The following is a 19932-nucleotide window of genomic DNA, read 5'->3' as shown; positions in this document are numbered from 1 at the left end:
TATGCTGCTGAGCCTTAACAAGCAGAGGGGCTGGCTTGGGAAGTAAGATCATCTCAACACCACAGACTCTCTCTCCCTCTCTTTCCCCTCCTTATTCTTTTTTTTCCCCTCTCTCTCTTTTTTAAAGGCAATCGCATTTACGTAATCGTCCTCTTATTAGGGAGATTCTGCTGAACTGCTGACAATGATGTACAGTGGTGCTTCGCTGCCGTGACGTTTGGGGAAAACGATTCTGCTGCACCACCACACAAAACCAATTAGAGAACTATTTTCTGCGACAGGTCAGGAATTTACATTGTTTCTCATAGAAAGATGTGCTTTTTAATTTCTTTATTAAGATGACATCCATGTCCCTTGCAACTTTTAGGGATGACAATCATTTGCTCATCACATGGGAAAGTACGATCAGCGAAATCGCATTACCAGTACGGGGCAACGCCAGAAACTCCGAGCATCGTTCCACATTTTCCAAATGAACTAGTTTGAGAACCAATAATTAGAACAATATATATTGATAGAATTTTTTGACAGGACCTTTAGACACTGACCAGGGGCATAAAGCAATGATAGTCCATACACAACAGACTACGTTATGTTTGCCAAACATATAAACATCATCTTTGTCAAATCAGTAAGACATATAGAAATCCTGTATGTCTTCGGGACATGATAGAGGTACTAACTAGCTTCAGCTTCTTCCTTGACTTGTGGATGACAAACTGCTTCTCTTGATGGTCAGTAATTTTATACCAAAAAAAGAGAACTTAAAGTGGCATCTCTGTTATGACAATTTCTCAAAATCAAAGATTTCCCTGCATAAGGCTAAAATGATACTGAGAACTCACTGCATTTACCTCAGTCTTTATCAAGGAAGGCTTCCTTAGAATACCTGAACACAGGGAGATTAGCTGAAATGGAGTTTTGTTTAGCATGCAAATGGAAATTTGTGAAACTGAATTATATTCATAGATTGCTTAAATATACAAATGTCTAAACATAGCCTTGGATAAAATAATGAAGAAGTGAAAGAGAAATAAATATTTGATTAAACACATTAAGGATTCTGAAGCATGGCTGTATCTGGTTTTATGAATGTATTAAGGTAGGCTCTGAATGGTAATTATTAATCTGTATTCGTAAGAAGGCACAACTGTATAGAGTGTGAATGTACATTAACAATAAAAAAGACTGTATTTCAACGAAAGTTGGTCTTGTAATGTGTCAAACTCACTTTCAAGATGGAAAAAATCTGAGCATACCAGTTTCCAAAGAAAAAACCCTGAATGAATAAAAAAATAATCACACATTTAATAACAGTAAAAGTGCTCTTTCAAAGGATTTTCCAAAGGAAAAAAAAGAACAGATTTGGTAAGAGGAAGACAAATTTTATTAATTAAACATACGGCTTGCAATTTAATTAATTTAGTTGTAATGAAAAAAATTATTTTTATTGAAAAATAGTACTTATTTGGAAATATAAAGATAATGCTACTGCCATGAAATTAAAAAGCAAACTATACACTTTACATTTTTATTTGAAACTCCCTAAAAATATAGGTATAGCTAAAAATGAGATAGACTTAACTCTAAATTTGATCATCAGTACAAGGATATCGGCATATAAAGAGGCAAAAGATCCATTACATCCACCTACACAAATAAGAATTTGCCTTTTTGTCAACAGAGGAAAACACTGGATTTTAAATTGATTTTGGTAAAAAGTACATCTGTATATATGTGTGTATATTTATGTAAAATTATATATTTAAGTTTCATTTAAAATTCCAGTTTCATTCTATGTTTTTCTTCTACAGTTAAGCGTCTATGTGAAATCACTCAAATGTTTCTATTCAAGCTAGTGTAGTAGTACAGCTATAAATACAGAAAACAGCAAGGTTATATCATACTTTATTATATTGTTATTTTCAGCAGGCATGATCAGAGTAAGAGGCTGGCAACAGGAAGTTTCTGTGTTCCAGTCCTGATTGTATCACTGAGTCAATATGTCATTCATTCCCTTGTGTTCCTGTCAACCAGTTGTAAAATGTGTGAGAACATATTCTGCACTTTTTTTCTGAAGTGTTTTCTAAATTTAATCTGATATTTTTCTGTGCGGTGTCAAGATGATGTTAGTTTGCCCTTCTTTAGGAAAAAAAACCAATACACAATTAAACGTGCTGGCAAAATCCATGTTCATACATTACATGCCTACAAATTCTGTCAATAAGCATACAGACCTATAGCTGTATATAAAACCCCCTTGCTCATAATTACATCCTATGGATAATTATTATGCATTCAATACATGTGAATTTAAGTAATTTTTATCGGCCTATGCTAAGCAAAAGTTTTTGGTTATGGAAGATTCTCAACTAAACATCTGAATTAGTATTTAACTTCACTGATGGAAACAATTAAGAGAAATGCTAAAATATTTCTCACCAGCAATATGTACAGTGAAAATATCTCCAAGTTTCTTTTGCTGATCCAGTAAGAATTTGAAAGCATCTTTTCTAAAAAGCAAAGCCATCCCAAGGTAAGGAATCCAGCCATTTATTAGCGGGGGCTCTCCAGTCTTCCTGTTAAAGACAGAAAAAATAATAATCAGGAATTAACTTTGCCATGAGGGCAACTCATCTTTATATCTATGTATATATTACACTTAGTCCCACCATTTACATATATAATTCTTGCAGTGTATAATATGTTGTACAGAAAGTTCTTCAGATATGATGGCAGGTTAAATCTAATCACACCTCTGAGCACAGAAGGCTCTGTGTGGTGATTAGGAAAAATAAGTGAGAGAAATTGAGATGCATTTAACTACAGGTCGTCCAGTTATTACCATCAAGTTATGAACACAGAAAAATGACATTCGGTAGAAAATCTCCCAGCAAAGAGTTGTCTCATTTTCAATATTTGGCGTGTCAGAGGAAGATGTATCGGAAGGCAATTATGACAGATTTAGGTAAATAGGACGCTGACATACCACACAAAACAACTACCCTTACAGATAAGGTTTTAAGAATTTCAGTTTACCAGCACACAGAACAGCTACTATTCTAACTAAATATCTTTAAAATACAGAATAATAATAGAGGCTGAACATTTACCACAATAAATCTTAGCCTCTGAGTATTTATAGTCTCCTGAGCTAGAAACGTGTATGAACAGTTTAACATGAAATTCTAGATAATGATATTTACATCCTAGTCTAAAAAAGCAGCTATGGTGTATTAGTTATGTTTATGGAATAGTATAAAATACCTTTTAAGAATCGAATAAGTTACATTTTTCATTAAAAAGGAAAAAAGATTTCCACACTGTCCTATTCCTGACTGCAAGTAAATGTCTCTCCTTCATGTGGGTCTTTAGTTGCTTGAATCTGATTTACAACAAAGAAACATAAAGCGTGGTTGCTCTGGAAAGGATTAAAACAAATATTCGTGAACAACTCTGCTGCTACATCCCATCTGTGAAGGTGACTTATACTACATGCAGAACAACTCATTCTGATTAAACACAAGATATTTACTAGCTTGGATCTAATCAAAGATCAAGGGATCACAAGCTTTACTACTATCATACACAGCATGGATTTTTATGTAGCTGGATTAACCCTATCATAGTCACATTCTCCCTTGAACTGCGGTAACAGAAATGAAAAAAAAAAAAAAAGGTAAACATGATATGCTGTATTTACATTTTTTATATTCCTAATTAAAACTTTCCGAGCAAGAAATTACGAGCCAGAGATTTATCCTCTTTCTTTTAAAAGTTGCTATGGATTTAATTTACAGATAAACAGATGTGGCCAAACCAAGCTGCAGATCTCAATCTCTTTCTGTTTAACTGACTACTAATTCTGAACATTAGTTTTCAAGAACATTCTTTTGCCCTCTGGAAAAGCAGTAAACCTTCTGGTCCAAACCCGACAATCTCATAGCCGACACATTTGCTCTGGCTTTTTTGTTTCTTTGGTTTTGTGGCTTTGGGATTTTGTTTGTTTGTTTGTTTTGAGGTGGTTTTTTTTTTTATTTTGTGGAGAAGATAAAGCTCCTCTTTTTTCAGTACCTCCCATAAACCATCAAATTACCCATCCTAGTGGTCAAATAACAACATATTTACTCAAGTGGTCCAGAAAACTCTGTAATGGTTAATTCTGTATTAAATGAATACAAGAAAAGAACTAATCTGAGATTACACAAGAGGGATCACCAACCCTGGAATTGTAACAGCCAACTCGATACCCTCAATTATCCCCTCCAAACCCATAAAGAATCTGGATGAATTACCCATTTCCCAGCCCTCCAGACTATAAAGTCCTGAGAGCGGCTGCCTTTCACTTCCCGGGCTGGACACTATGCCTCGTAAGTAGCATCCTGACAAATATTTAGATAGGCTTTTTGTCATCTTCTAATTGAATGCATCTAATTTCATCCTCCATGTTCTGTCATTCGGTCAGAAGCTGTATTCTTCACAAGCTCTCCACTGGGTAAAAAGAAGGCAGCTCAGAAATCCAGGGGAAAATTAACTTAATGCTCCAAGTCTGTGGGATCACATCAGGGAGACATTTTGCTATCGCAAAGACGTGAGGGTCATCGTTCGCTTCAGACATGTTTAGCTCAGCAGCAATAAGCTTAACACTGTTAAACACCGTGTCAAGGCTACGTGGCTTTCAGAGGAAAATATAACACCAGTTCAACTTACGACCCACAGCAGACTGATAACAGAAATGTGTCTTCATTTCTAGCTTTCCTTCTCTTTGGAAGATGGAGGTCATCTCTATGACTTATTGATGTCTGCTAACACACAGCAAAGAAAAGAGTGCTGGGTGTATTTTAGTGCCTCTCAAAACACAATGCTTCACTGCACTAACTTTTAAGCAGTGCAGTGCAGCTCACCCTGGCTTCCTGAAGGATTCTCACCCACATCCTGGGTGCCTCCAGAAGTTCTCATCAGCTTCAGATGCTACACTGAATGATTAAAAAAGCCCACAGAGACTTTTACTGGTTAATTGATTTGTTTATGAACTTGGACACCAGACACACACTTCACAGCCATTGTAAAATTTGATAATTAGGCAAATATTACAAATGTTTCTTTTTTTCATGAAACTATATATTGTTGTACTAAATCTAAAATCTAAAAATTAGCTAAGAAATATAGAAGAGCAATATGAAGAGTTTTGATGGCAATTTAAGATTGCAACTTTTTTTAACTGAAGCATTCAGAACATCTTACCAGATTACATTTTATTCAGACCTAGTGTAATTGCTTAAATTCTAATTCACGTAACATACCTTGTAATATTCCCAGGCCTTTTTGCTCCACATGCCTATGTTTTTTACAGATTGGGCTAATTTTGCTTATATACAGGGATATCTTTACTTATCTGAGAAGCTTCTGTGAAGTCAGTAAGACTTAACAGACAAATTTCTCACACATGTGAGTGAATTTTACAAATAAAGCATCAGCAACATGTCCAATGCAATCTATAAGTAGACGGATCAGTTACAAAGTGGAGGGAAAGCAACATAGTTGTATCATCCATTATTGTTAAATGGATAATTTCAAATGGCATTATACAAAAATCAGCTGGCTACAAATACAGTCCATAAATAGAAAGAACAGACTCTGATAACTGTATTTTTTCTTTGCTTTCACAGTGAAAAGATACTTTCATGTTAGCAAGTAATAAAGTTGCAATGTCTACTCCATCAAAGAAGCAAAGTTTTAGAGTTTGTTTAGTTTTCTTAAGGTGATATTTTTCAGCTCACCCAAAACACAGAGGTCACTGACTCAGGTGTGATTATTTAGCTACTAAGGTAAGGCAGTATTAAAAAATGTGGATATCTTACCTATGCCTCATTTATGCTAAGCAGCAGTGATACAATAAAGCAGGAGAAAAATGGGCTGCAACATAAATCATGTGAAAAATAGATTAAAAATATTTTTTTAAGAAATTCAAGGTCTCTAAACACTATGTTTTCAATTAGTGAAAGGGAATTATTTCAAAAACCCAAATAAGATCATTTGTTAAGCTCTCTGAACATTAATATTTTTTTTATTCAATTACAGAGAAAACACCCTTAAGATTCACAAGAAAACAGACTTTGGCAGCATTACATCTTATAGAAGTGTTATTGCTTTACAAAAGCACACAAGACTATTCTTTTGCTGGTTACACCATTTCAACATCACTGCAGTGTAGGGCATTGGATCAGTGTAAATGAGACAAGAATCCTTCTCATTTCACTGGTTATTTGTATTCCAAAGGAGCAGATGCCTTCCAAATTATGCAAAAATCCACAGCGCATCTCGTACTATAGCAGATGAACAGGTTAATTTTTCTCTTTGCACATAATAAATCATAAGTGCTTTAACACCCATAGTCGCATTTCATGAACATAAACCTTCTGTTTAATAATGTCTGTTTACAACTAGAATCAGACATACAGTAATCTCTTGCCTGGGATAAACATTAATCCAGATCTGTCTAGAAAAATTATACAATTCATTACCATAAGTAATCTCTATTGTGCCCTGTGCTTAACCTTCATCTTTTTTCCTGTCCTATAATCTTGCAAATCCACTGGTGGTGTATGATTGGCATCTGGTGTTAACACAGCCTTCACTGCACACAGCACAGCTGAAAAAGCCCTATGTGAACATGTCACTCTGCAGGGTACCGCTGGTTCAGCTGACCGCTTCTCAACAACTTTCACCAAAGGGTGAATAAAACTCACAAGCCGGGGAGAAAAGGGTCTAACAGTATCATTTGCCACAGAGGGGTCATTTTCACTTTCCAAGCCATTGTCACCATCCACAAACATTAAAGGTATCGGTCTGATTTTCCTATAGCATCTGTGGTCAAACACCACATACCACATCCAAGCTGGAACACTCCGTGCTGGAGGACTTTAAGGAATGGAAATGGATAGGTACAGAAGGAGAACAAAAGCTATTATGGACATGTCAAAGCAGTTTGAGATTATTCACAGGCTCGATCACAATATTTAAGCAACAAGACATGACAGACAGTGTCTTTCCAGGAGCTTATGAACACTCTTAACTGTGAGGAAAAGAATGAGGCCAAAGGCTTCAATCCCAAGAAAGGTAATCCCCAGAAACGTGGTGTCTGGAGTGTCGTCTTGTATTATGAGAGAGAGAACAAAAGAAACTTAGGACAGGAGAAAGCCAGTAAGTCTACCTTCCTGTATTTTTAATTTAGCAGTAAGTTTCCCCCTCAGACCTGCTCAGAACATTAGGTATTTTGTATCTATGAGGACAGAAGAAAATACTATCTTCCCACATTTTCCCACAACACATTTTTTTTGATAATTGTCAAATTTTGCATGCCTTAAATACCCCATCCAGATTATCTGCCTCAGTGATCTCCTAGAGCTCCAGTTTCCAGGCTCAATACATGCAGTATGAAAAAGTGTTCCCTGCAGAAGAAGCCAGAGGACAGTTTTAGCAATATACAGCCTTCTACCTTTGAATTCTCAGCTTACATACCTCCTACGGAGGTACGGACCAGATGCCACTCCTATCTGATCACTATTTGGAGGCTTACAGGGCGTAAATGGATGCATCAGGCCAAGTCTTGACAGACAGATGCAGACATGGATTGACTCGGTGAAGAAGAAACAAGAGCCTCAGAATGGAAAAACCTCACACTGCTGCCTGCCACCTATACATTTGCCTAATAAACTGGATCACTCATAAAACAAACCTCAGGAAAAAGTAGCAGATGCACTTTTGAGCATACCAAGGAGAGAAGAGTTTCTCTATGCTCCCAAAAAGAGCAGTACAGCAAAGACAGAGTCTAGTGGTATTGTGAAACAAACTGGAAGAAATGGTGATGAAAAAACCCCAACCAGCCAGTGAATTTTTACAGTGATTTTTTACAGAAAAATGCAATCCTTTTGTTGAAAGTTTTTCATGTCAAGAACTTCTGGGATTTTAATAAAAAGATTTTTTTTTTTTCTGTAAAAGCATACAAGTTTTTTTTGGTAGGATCTCTAACCTGTGTTGTGATCCGTTCAACACAGCAGCACCTTCTTTTTCTCTCTTCCAGTAATTTCATTTGGGTCATCCCCAAATATCCAAAAAACACTGATGCTCAACAACTCATTCAATAGCCCTGAAATATTGCTCTCTAGGAGATCTTACTCCTTTGCAGTTTTTCAGGCTAAATTATCTCAACAATTGTAGGTTGACATTGTATGTACCAACTTTTTACACTTCAGACTTGTGTGTTGAAGGACACATGCATAAATTCAACCACTACCTTTAGTGACTGGTTGGGATATTGCCTAAAAAGCCAAAAGGCAAGTAAGTACCATTGTGGAAAAGTAATCTGAACAGTTTTAAAATATAAACCCACTGAAAAAGCCCTTTTGACTCAGGTTTTATTAGAGGCTGAAAATTCCCAGAGAGGTCCTACACAAAATGTAATGTAAAGTTTCATAACAGCTGGGGCAGGAGTTACAGCAGAAACAAGACCTGACCAATGTGGCAATAATTCAGCAATACTAAGAATCAATATAAATTCAGTGCTTACGGCTGCACCCTTGAAATCCTACTTTGTTTCTGCTCTGGGTGAGAACAGTGAGAGCAGCCATGACTACTCAAGACTGCTCCTGACTAAGCCCAAGGTTATTCTATCTCATTTCACATTTGAGATCACTTGTCCAGCCCAGGGCTTTTCCTTTCTTAATTCAGCTTTAATCAAAGAAAAATAGGCTAGGAAGGGATGACAAGATGTTACTTATACCATGCCTTGTATCCCAGGTAGGGTGCTGTGCACCTGTATCTTCCCTCATATTTGTCTATGCTGTTCTTGAAGATACCCAGTAACAGAGTCTCTACAGTCTCCCCCAGCAATCTGTCCTTATTATCAGAAAGTTTCTCCTTACATCTAACATCTATCTTCATGTCGTACCTCAAGCCCACTGCTTCTCATTCTGCCTGCAAAGGATAAAAGAATCAATTATTTCCTTCACTTCTGCAGGAGCACTTAATGTATTTAAAGGTACTGATCATGTTTTCCCTTACTCTTCTTTAGGTTAAACAGCCTCAACTTCTTCCAGTATTTCCTCATACCTATTTTTGAGACCTCTACATACTTAATGTCACTCCTTTCTTGATTTTCTAATGTTAGCCCACACTTTCCTCTATGGCAGTGTCCTGCACTGAGCGCACCAGAGCAATTACCTCTTCCATCTTGAGGGCGACACTCCTGGCTTTGCCTCCCAGCACAACCTCGGCTTTCTGTGCAAAGTCACCACCGTGTTGATAAAAATCCATCTTGGGAACCATTACAGCCCTCAGCCTATTCCCAGAGAAAAGATCGTGCTCCTGTCCAGATGCTGTTGATTAGTCCTCTGTGTTTTCCAGTTCGCCATTTGGAACACTAATCCCTCTTCTGCAGACTTGCAGCCGCTCCTTTTTTGGTATTATCCACAAAAATAAACATTTTTTTCTCCTGTATTCATAATAGAAGGATGGGATCAGAAAATGGAAGTCCACCAGTATTCCCTTTTACCACTATCAGGAACATATTTATGCTGCATATTAACTGACTTTACCTAAGAGAACCCAATGACTCTCGCCTAATATTCATCTCTTTCATAAGCCATTTCTGCACTTCAATATACTGCCTTGCTGCAACACATGTTAAAACTGTACGCAGTAAGTAGCTCATAGTAGGAAATCATATTAACCGCCTGGCCTAGAAATGACAAGTGAAGTGTGGATAAGAATGTCAGCACTCCCCACAGAAATGTATTCAAACAGGCAGAAATCGTTCCTTACGTAATAAAGAGCAAACAAATAAATTCAGGAAATCTCAGAAACAGTGATGGGACATTATCATGTTTAAAAAACCCTGGTAACAAGGAAAGAGAGGAGAATGTTAGATGGAAAGATATTGCCACTTCTGTGTGCAGGTGTGCAGTAACTGTATTTTGTATGTAGTATATAATTTCAGAAGTAAAAAAAAATTATAAAAATATTATTTCCTATAAAACTGTATGAATGCTAAAAAAATGCAGATGTCCATCAGAACAAAAAGGGTAAAGAAAATAGACTTTTCATTTCATGTAACTGAGCTGTCCAAAAGTTTGGTATCTTGGTTAAGGTGGACATCTTTTAAGTTCTCTATAACCACTAGAGAGAAAAGGAGTGAAAGGGCTTTTTGGAAGGACTGGTCTTTATTAATGATACAGATAAGTTAAGAGTTGCTCACTCAGATAGACAGCGAGGATGACTCCCTTGCATTTCCCTAGTTGTCATGTCTCTTCCCACATTTGTTTTTTTTATGTCAGTTTTCCCGGCCCACTCATCTGCAAACTTTTTTCTCCTTCTCATGATCCCTCTGTGTACTTCCAGCCTGGCTGCCCATCCCTCTTGGGATGTGTCCATGGACCTGCCACCACCATTGAGCCCCTTCGCTCACTCACTGTTAACTTTCTTCTCAAACCAAGCTCCTGTTCAGATCTGGGGAGCCTCTGCTTTAATCTTCTGCAACATAGTCTTAGTCCAAATATTGTCCACTAGGTTTCACTTCCAGTTCATTCTCCGTCAAATCCCTTCTTGAATCCTCACCACCGCTGTCACCACTGTGGACCACATACATACTGCACTGGCACAGAGGATGCACAAGGCTGCTGGTGGGTCTTGCCCAGTTTCCCCACCATGCTCTCCTGTCTGTCTATACTCATCTGTTGTCACCTGTCTTGAAGATAAGAACAGCTTCTCTACAGTGTATGTCTACACTGTTCATTGCAAAATTGATCTGTTTGTGAGATTGACTAGTATTGATCAAATCACTCCCTCTCTCCATTTCCCCTTCCAGGGAGTATTAGCCATTTTCAAGAAGTGGGCACAATTCACATGGAATGCATAGCTCTGTGTGTGTACATGCATTTATGAACACAGATTATGTGATTATAAGCATACTTATTTCTATATATGCATATATGCAAACAGAGTAATTTCACCATGGGAAAAATTGAGTAGTGTGGCAATTTTTTTTTAATGGTAACACAAACTTTTAGTTTTATTGCAGTATTTCATTTTATTGCTGTAAAATTCTGATGTTACAGCCATGGTGGTATTGTATCAGCACCACCCTTTTGACCCGAGTGCATTATATACTGTTATAGGGCAATAACAGAACACCGCAGAAACCTGTTCTCTCCCTTGCTCTGTCTACCATGCACAGGATTTTCAAATACCAGCAGCCCACTCCTGATTTATGGAGGTAATTAGTTTAATGAGAAAAACGGGGCCACTCACTCTGTCTTAAAATCTGCATGCACATAGCTTTAGATGGATAAAATATTCTTCATTTTATTTTTAAAAAAGGATGCAACACAGCTATGAAGTTTTTAATTAATGATTTTGTGACTCCCACAGTTATGGCCATGCATTCCCCAAGTGGAAGCACAGAAGAACATGGCGATCTGCAAGGAATTTCCCTCCTCTCCCCCAAGAGCTTCGTATGTCAGACATTTCATGAATCGTATCACAGAATGAACAGTCAGGACATACATGTTTTGCTCAAAAATGTATTGAAAAAGTCCAAAGTATAGTCTGAATAGCTGAATAAATATGGAACTACCCCAAGTACCTTACTTAGTTCACTTATTTGTAAATACAGCTTGAAGTTGGAATTGTATACTGAGAGAAGGTGGCTAATCCTGGCACTAATGCATATATCACAGGAAAATAGCAACTGAATATAGTAGAGGTGAACGTTTCAAAAGCCTTAATGTTTGTGAGATGAATATACAATTAGTAGGTCTTCCTCCCTTTCAAATTATTACACATATTTGCTTCCCAGATCCTTGTTTTCCCTCTTTTCCTTCCAGTGCTACTGGAAGTCTATTGCACATATTAAGAGAGTTTTGTAACCAGACTTTCCATTACACATTCATTCTCTCTTGCTTCATCTCCTTGGGCCACCGGCCTATATTAACATATCAGTTTCTCCGTCTGAACTGATTTTGTTCTCTCAGCAGAAACTACAGGTGATTTATTTTAGAAAAATGCATGTTGCAATCTGTGCTCTCAGTCTTTTGCTCCTCACTAGTTGCAACAACTTTCTCTTTTTCTTCCCTCTTCCTAGATGTGCTTCTGTGCTCTTTCCTCACATCCCTCATCTTCCAAAACTCCCCCCCTCTGTTTTCCATTTCATTTGTGCCCTTTCTTCTCCTTTTTCCCTGAGCTCTGCTCTGGCTCTGCCCCTGCCTGCAATAGCACACACGGGTCTTTTTCAAGCCAGACTTTCTCATAGTTCATAGCTGGATAAGTACTGTCCCTGCCTTAACAAGCTGCCACAATTAGGGAGCAACAAACCTGATTACTTGCAAATTTATTTTACTAGGGCTGAGTGGTGATACTTTTCACATTACCATGCACATGAGCAGCACCCTTCTATAATTCATGTTACATGCTATGTAACACCAACAGGATGGAGCATCTAGTCTGAAGTGAGCAAATATGAAGTGCAGTATTTTACTGAGCATTCCTGGGTAGGACTAGCCTGAAAGCAGACCTCTCATTATAAGGGAAATTCTGAAGTATCTTAAAACATTTTTATTTTTAAGGATTAAAAAAAAATATATTTAAAATATATTTCCCACAAAACAGCTGCTCCTCAATTTTATTTAGCAAATATCAGAATGAAGACAGTTGCAGCCTTTCTGTATGCCCACAGCTTTTCCTAGGATGCTGAAAGGACTAACAAGAGGGATGGTTGTGCCCTCTCCTCCCTGGGTGGATTTGTGGAGCAGCCCACAGCCACCCACAACCCATGCAGGCACCCTGCGAGCTGGGCTGTGGGTTGTGCGTCTCACAGGCAATCTCTGTCCAACCTCCCCCTTGGGGTACTCCCATCTGCTTTTCCCTCTCCTGAGCCTAAAAATCTGCTGAGCCCGCAACAGATATAGTATCTATTAATCTAAGAGCTTCAGTGTATTGCCTAAAAACAATAGTCTGATGCTTGGAAAATATATTCCTTCAATTGCTCTGTGGCTGTCCTTAAATATTTATGTAAACTCTATTGTGTTTAAGGGCATAAAGGTTAACTCTAAGTGTAGCTCCCAGCCTTGTATTTGTAGTGAGTCCTCTGGAATGTACAACATCCGTGTTGGTTTTAGGTAACCTAACTAATTTCAGTTTTAGGTAAATCAAGAATACATTTTCATTCTGCAGTCATGGAAAGTAAAATACTATTAACTGAAGATCATAAGATGGAACAGTAACTGGGACATTGTAGATCTGAACATGTTCTAAATCCCTCTGCTGTGAAAGATGAAGTAGAAAATACAAATACAATTCTCAATTTTTTTTAATTAAATTGAGTAAATGTCAACTTGGGGACTGTAATCAGAGACATTACAATTGAAAATGAATACTTGTTTAATTGTTTTCCTAAGTTGTTTCCCACACAAAATAAAACCTGGCTTATAAAAGATCATCTTTCTAAAAAGTCCAAGACTTGCCTGTCCTAGATTTGCTGAAATACATTATCCTTTATTTTTCTTTTAAAAACAGATATTGTCCAATTCCAAAATTTCATATTATTATAGAATTGTTTAGGTTGGAAAAGACCTCTAAGATCACCAAGCACAGCTGTTAACCCAGCACTGCCAAGTCCACCACCAAAACGTGTATCTAAGTGTCATGTCTACACATATTTTAAATAGCTCCAGGGATGGTGACTCAACCACTTCCCTGGGCAGCCTGTTCCAGTGCCTGACAACCCTTTCAGTGAAGAGTTTTTTCCTAATATCCAGTCTAAACCTCCCCTGGCACAACTTGAGGCCATTTCCTCTGGTCCTTTGCCTTGTTACTTGGGAGAAGAGGCTGACACACCCCTTGCTACAACCTCCTTCCAGGTAGCTATAGAGAGCGGTAAGGTCTCCCCTGAACCTCCTTTAATCCAGGCTTTTGGCACATGGGGACGGCCCGCTCCTGCACCTTTAAGATGTCCTTCTTGAAGAATGCCCAGCCTCACTGGACTCCTCTGCCCTCCAGGACTGCCTCCCAAGGGACCCTGTCGGCCAGGCTCCTGACCAGGCCAAAGCCTGCCCTCCAGAAGTCCAAGGCAGCCATTCTGCTGACTCCCCTCCTTACTTCCCCAAGAATCAAAACCTCTATCATTTCGTGATTGCTGTGCCCGTGACAGCCTCCAACCACCACATTGCCCACAAGTCCTTCCCTGGTTGCAAACAGCAGGCCCACCAGGGTGCCTTCCCTAGTTGGCTTCCTCACCAGCAGTGTCAGGAAGTTATCTTCCGCACGCTCCAGGAACCTCCTAGACTGTTTCCTCTCTGCTGTATTGTATTTCCAGCAGACAGCTGGTAAGTTGAAGTCTCCCATGAGAACAATAGCTTACAATCACGAGACTTCCCCCAGCTGCTTATAGTGTATTTCACCTGCCTCTTCACCCTGGTTGGGAGGTCTACAACAGACTCCCACCCTGATATCTGCCTTGTTGGCCTTTCCCCTGATTCTTACCCATAGACATTCAACCTTATCATCACCACCATTAAGCCCTACGCTATCAAAACAGTCCCTAACATACAGGGTGACCACACTGCCTTTCCTTTGCCTGTCCCTTACAAAGAGTTTTTAGCCATCTACTGCAGCACTCCAGTTGTGCGAGTCATCCCACTATGTTTCTGTGATGGCAACTATATCACAGTTTTCCTGCTGCACGATGGCTTCCAGCTCCTCCTGTTTGTTGCCCATGCTGTGTGCATTGGTGCAGATGCAATTCAGCTGGGCTATTGATCCCACCATGTTTTTGAGGGGAGAAGCCCTAATTCCTATGTGACCATTCTTGGGTGTTTCCATGGTTTCTAACACATCAGTAAGCCTTGTGTCCTTGCTGCCACATGGATCTCCATCCCCTACCTCCACTGAGACTGCAGACTGAAGGACCTAGCTAGCACACCATCCCTGAAACATTGGTGTGCTGTCCCCAGGCTTACCTCTAGTGAGCCTGGGTTTATCCCTTTCCCCCTTCAAACCTAGTTTAAAGCTTTCAGTAAGCCCTGCTGAATCCCGTGCAAAGACCCTTTTCCCCTTTGAGACAGGTGTACCCCATCTGTTGCCAGCAGGCTTGCTGTCATATAAACTGACCCATGATCAAAAACCCCACAATCCTGCTGTGGACACCAGGCTCGGAGCCAGGTATTGAGCTTCTGGCTCATTCTCTTTCCTTCCCCATCATTTCTTGCAACTGGAAGGCTAGAGGAGAACACTACTTGTGCTCCCGATCCCTTAACCAGTCATCCCAAGGCCCTGAAGTCTCTCTTGATTGTCCTTGGACTTCTTGTTGCAACTTCATTGCTGCCTATGTGAAAAATCAATACTGGATAATGGTCTGAGGGCTGTACCCAGGCAGGCAGCTTTCCCTTCACACCTTTACCCTGGCCCCCAGGGAGGCAGCAGACCCACCTGAGTGGGTTTGGTCTGCACACTGGGCTGTCTGTTCCCTTCAGAAGGGAATCTCCTCTGACAACAGCCCACCTTTTTTTCTTTATGGAAGTAGTTTTGATGCAGGGCATAAGCCAGCTTAACCTCAGCAACACCTCCAAGTCAGATGAACTATCGTACTCTATTGTTGGGTTCCACTTGCAGAGCCTCATACCCGTTGTGCACAGGCACCTGGGCTGGTGGGGCAGGCACAGAGAAGATGGCCCGCTGTGCCGGGCAGGAACTTGTCCCACTGTCTCCTATTCCTTCAGTCACTGTGCTCAGCCAGGTGGAGAGAGGATAGAGATTTCTCCATATCATTCATCCTGCCTGCCTGTCCGAGGGAGGGCAGGGGGTGATCCCAGTGGTGCGTCTCTCTCTCACGCTCCCTGATCTCCTCGTGCTCCCCACCCCCCACGGGGCTCTGTCACTAAGTGGGGGCTCCTGTCCCCAGGCACACTCCCACAGCTGTGCCCGCTGCTGCGGCTGGTGCTGGTATAAAAGCAGGGCACAGCCGGCAGCCCGGCTCCTGGCTGGCAGCGTGTTGCCATCAGTGCTCTGCCGGGGCAGCTGTGTCAGTTGTGGTGGGTGCAGAGCTGAGAGAGGCCGTGGCTCCCTGCTGGGTGGGTACCGCTGCGCCCTGGTTGAGCTGGCAGGGCTTCAGCACCCCTCCTGCATGCCCTTCTGTGCAACCTGCATTGCCATGCCCTTGTTGCTTGTGCTCCCCAAGGGCTTCTCTTATAGGTGTGGGGGGCTTGGCCACCATTGCCCCTGGCCCTGCCTGGGTCCCATCAGCTGCTGCTGTGCAAGCTGGGGGGTCCTGGTGGGTCTCTCAGCTCCCTCTGAGGTTCTCCTGTTCGGGAACCCGCTGGGCACCATGCTACAGTGCTCCCCTGTTGATGTACAGGGACCGGGGCCACTTGCATCAGCGACCGAGTAATTCCCTACTTAAGTTCAAGGGTAGATCTAAACTCCCTGGTGCAGTTAACCATAATTTCCATTTTACTTAATGTAAGTAAATAATGTAAATTATGTAAGAGGCTTGAATTCGAAAGTTAATAATTTTGTTAAAGCAATGTTCAATATTTTCCAACTAGCTGTTCCAGTGGAGTACTATTACACCTGTTTTAAAGCCCCACGTAATTAAATGCTGATTCCCAAACAACAATTGAAGCAGTTGTCTATACACAGGACACAAAATTCATTGAAGTGTCAAAGCTTCACGAAATCTTAAAAGTTTTAAACATTTCTATTGGGGAGATAATGAGCTTTACAGGTTCTAATGAAAAGAAAGTGGATGCAGCCAGAGAAAGAGACAGAGTTAGGACACCTCATCCATGTTAATATTACTGTGCAAAAATGGATGCAAACTTGGGATCATGGCCAAGTGCCTCATCCATTCATCATTCCCCTTGCTGAAATGCCTCTGAGGCTGGCTATACACCCACTCATCTGGTACAGAAAGCTGTAGGTGTAGGTATTTTAGAGTGCACTCAGGGGTGCTCTCTTGTGTGGTTAGCAAACTGACCTGGCAGCTAGCCCATTTGCACCTCAAATTTTGTCATATAACTGATGCTGAACAGACAGACACAACAGCCCAGATTTCTTCCTAGAAGGACCTCAATGTTGCTTGCCAGTAGATAGTTGGATCTGTAGGAAGTCTGAAAATCCTCTAGCTCAGGTTGCTAGTAAAGTTCATATGAGATGTTGGGTCTTGTGCATGCCCTGGACGTCAGACCCTGTTGGCATAAGCCACCTCAGAGAGATCATTGATGCAGCTTGCAATCTTATTTCCATCTGTATGCCTGAATTCCAAAGTATGTAATTCCCATTGTCCCAGTATTTGAATATTTGGAATTCAGTCAGATTCTGCAACTTTTATTTGTTCCAACTGAAGGCCACTGTGTCTTATAAGTACAATGGACTTCCATTATACCAAAGGGTAGATATCAACAGCATCATAAACAGATGGAGAAATGTGCAAAATAAGGACTCACTGAAGTCAACACTAGCCTGACTATTCAGGCTAATGATGAAAAGATTTCATGTTGTGTGCTGAACCGAGAAGAAAGGTATGGGGTATGTCCTGAATTTCATATTAAAATCTACATGTTGTCCTGTTGTTAATGAACAATTGGTGACATCATAGGGATGGAGAGGAGTGCATCAAAGGCATGGCCAAAGGTTGTGCATTGGCCATGCTGAATTTTGTTCTGAGGGTAGGCAGGAATCCTGAGTAACAGGTTTTCCTATCTATAGCTCTACTTTGGTTATAAACTTGAGTTTTTACAGAAGGAATTTAAGTTCTCCATCACAAAAATGGTTCCATTTATATGTTGTATTATGTACCTTTGGCTTTATTATTTTTCAATTAGAAAAAACCCTAAGAAAATGAAGATTAGAAATGAAAGGTTATCAGTAAAAAAATTTAACATTTCGATTTCTAGCACTTGCACCATTCTGATCCAGTGTAGCCTTCTGTTAATGATACATCTGTCATTTTATTGACACCCTTAAACAGCTTTATTCTCTTTTCTAATTAAGAGACAAAGCTGATTATGTCAATCTATGAAATAACATCTGAGTGCTTTTGTTATAATGTAAGAAGCCATGAATATGACTATTGTTATGCTAAAACAAAAAACTTGGGAATTTTAACTGGAAAACCCAAGATAGGAAAATATATAAAGGCTAAATTAAAGCAGATTCTTCCTATTCATGCAAAATGCACGTGATTGTATTATATAATTAAATGAAGATACTGTGTGAAAAATTAATTCACAGTAATAGAAAACATAAAGCAACAATGATACATAATATGCCTGACTAAAATATGTGAGGAGAAATCATCAGATCATAAAATATCTCAAACAAATAAATGACAGACTAAGCCATCAATCCTCAAGGAAAAATTAAGCTATTAAATAAACCAAAATGGTTGCATGTCAGGACATGATTTCAGCTCCATCCTGCTGCTAAATCAAAGATACCTGCTCAGTGGGCTCTCCCATGGAAAGGAATACATTTGGAAATATTCCCTGGTACTGTCCTATGCATTAATTGGGAGTGCAGAGAAAATCCAGTTTTCACCACTTCCCCCAGGCTACCATAAATATTCCTCTGTTTTGTGAACCAGAACTAGCTGCAAAGACTGCTCAACCTAGTGAACTGGTAGGTGTTTTTAAGACAATAGTGTGGATGGGATGAAATGCTCACCATTGTAGGAAGGTCTTTGTGTTTGGATAGACACAGATAAGAGACTGGAACAATCTCCCACATGCCAGCATTAATTGCTGCAATCTGTACTACCTAAAAAGGCCAGGGAGAAGACACAATATCAGATGATCTTCAACAATTTATAATGTTAGCAGTTTTCAGACTCTAAAATAACATGAAACAGTTTTCCCCTCACTTGTGATTAAAGGCAACAGACAGAGGTTATGTGTCTCTTCTGGCAGCACTAGATCTTCAGGACCACTGCCGGTGCTGAAGCTCCTGGCAAGAAAGCACCAAATCTTCTCCAAGGAACTCCACTGATCCTGTGTAAGAGGTTCCTGCTGATGGTACTGGGTGTCCTCAGGACAGAGCTTAAAGTACTGCAGCCTGACACAGCTCTCCTGGCATCAACTGAGCTAAATGAATTTACACTCTGAAGATCCAGTCCTCAGCTGCTGAATGTGTCAACCAGTGCTGACACACATCCAACCAACACATACATCTTTCTTTTACCTTTAAAAACTTCTGTTGTAAATAATCAGAAGAAGCCAAGCCATTATAAGCTACAGTATCAATGGCATTAAATTTCATTATGGATTTTAGCATTTCTGCTTCCTCACATGCACACCACACCTGTAGTTACAAACTACCATTCTCACACAATTTGCTGGTCAAGGGATCACGTCCCTTTGCCTCAAATAACTAGAGGCAGTGAGTGGCTGTGTCTGTGACCTTCTGTCTCTGTCTTCATGGAGGTTTAGTCAGTGGGGATGGTACCTCCTTACACTTTTACTAAAATAGATCTGGATGTATAAACTGTATCCTTTGCATTGGATGTGCGGGTTATACATATGTTTCTGCATGCCTGCAGAGATATGCAAGATAGGAGATGTCTACTACTTATAAGGTTCCAGAATGTATGCCCCTTGGCTTGGAAAGCACCATGATCTGCTAAGCCACAAACATTTTGCTCACACTGAAGTAGCAAGATTGGGACATTAATGAAGAATTTGGAAACACATCACTCTTAACTGCAGCTTCCATCACATATAGGATCACCTCAGAGGTGACTGACAACAGCATCAAAACATCCAAATCTAAAATGTAATTATCTGGAGTTAGGATTACTGAACAAGAAATTATTGCTGATATTTGACATTTATATTCTTTGTAATTTTCTTCTTAAAAGAAAAAAAGAAAGGAAAAAATCCAATCACA

The 19932-nt window shown here is 39.9% G+C and overlaps 1 protein-coding gene across 3 annotated transcripts in view; it reads right to left on the bottom strand.

Annotated features, from left to right (window-relative positions):
• The window catches only part of LOC119144252 (cytochrome P450 7B1), a 126282-nt gene that overhangs the window by 19771 nt on the left and 86579 nt on the right, over positions 1–19932 (bottom strand). Inside the window, exons 1-2 of one of the 3 annotated variants that reach the window (XM_037379343.1) lie at positions 9223–9246; positions 2443–2579 (exon numbers count right to left, since the gene is read on the bottom strand). In XM_037379343.1, coding sequence (XP_037235240.1) covers positions 2443–2530 — 88 coding nt within the window. In that variant the 5' untranslated portion in view covers positions 2531–2579; positions 9223–9246. Of the gene's footprint in view, positions 1–2442; positions 2580–5861; positions 5888–9222; positions 9247–19932 lie in introns of those variants that run through there. The other 2 variants (XM_037379342.1, XM_037379339.1) reach the window with 2 other exon arrangements.

Source organism: Falco rusticolus, chromosome 3 (assembly GCF_015220075.1).
Source record: "Falco rusticolus isolate bFalRus1 chromosome 3, bFalRus1.pri, whole genome shotgun sequence".
Classification (NCBI taxonomy): Eukaryota; Metazoa; Chordata; class Aves; order Falconiformes; family Falconidae; genus Falco; species Falco rusticolus.
Note: the sequence above shows the minus strand (reverse complement) of the source record. Positions and strands in the feature narration are given on the sequence as shown.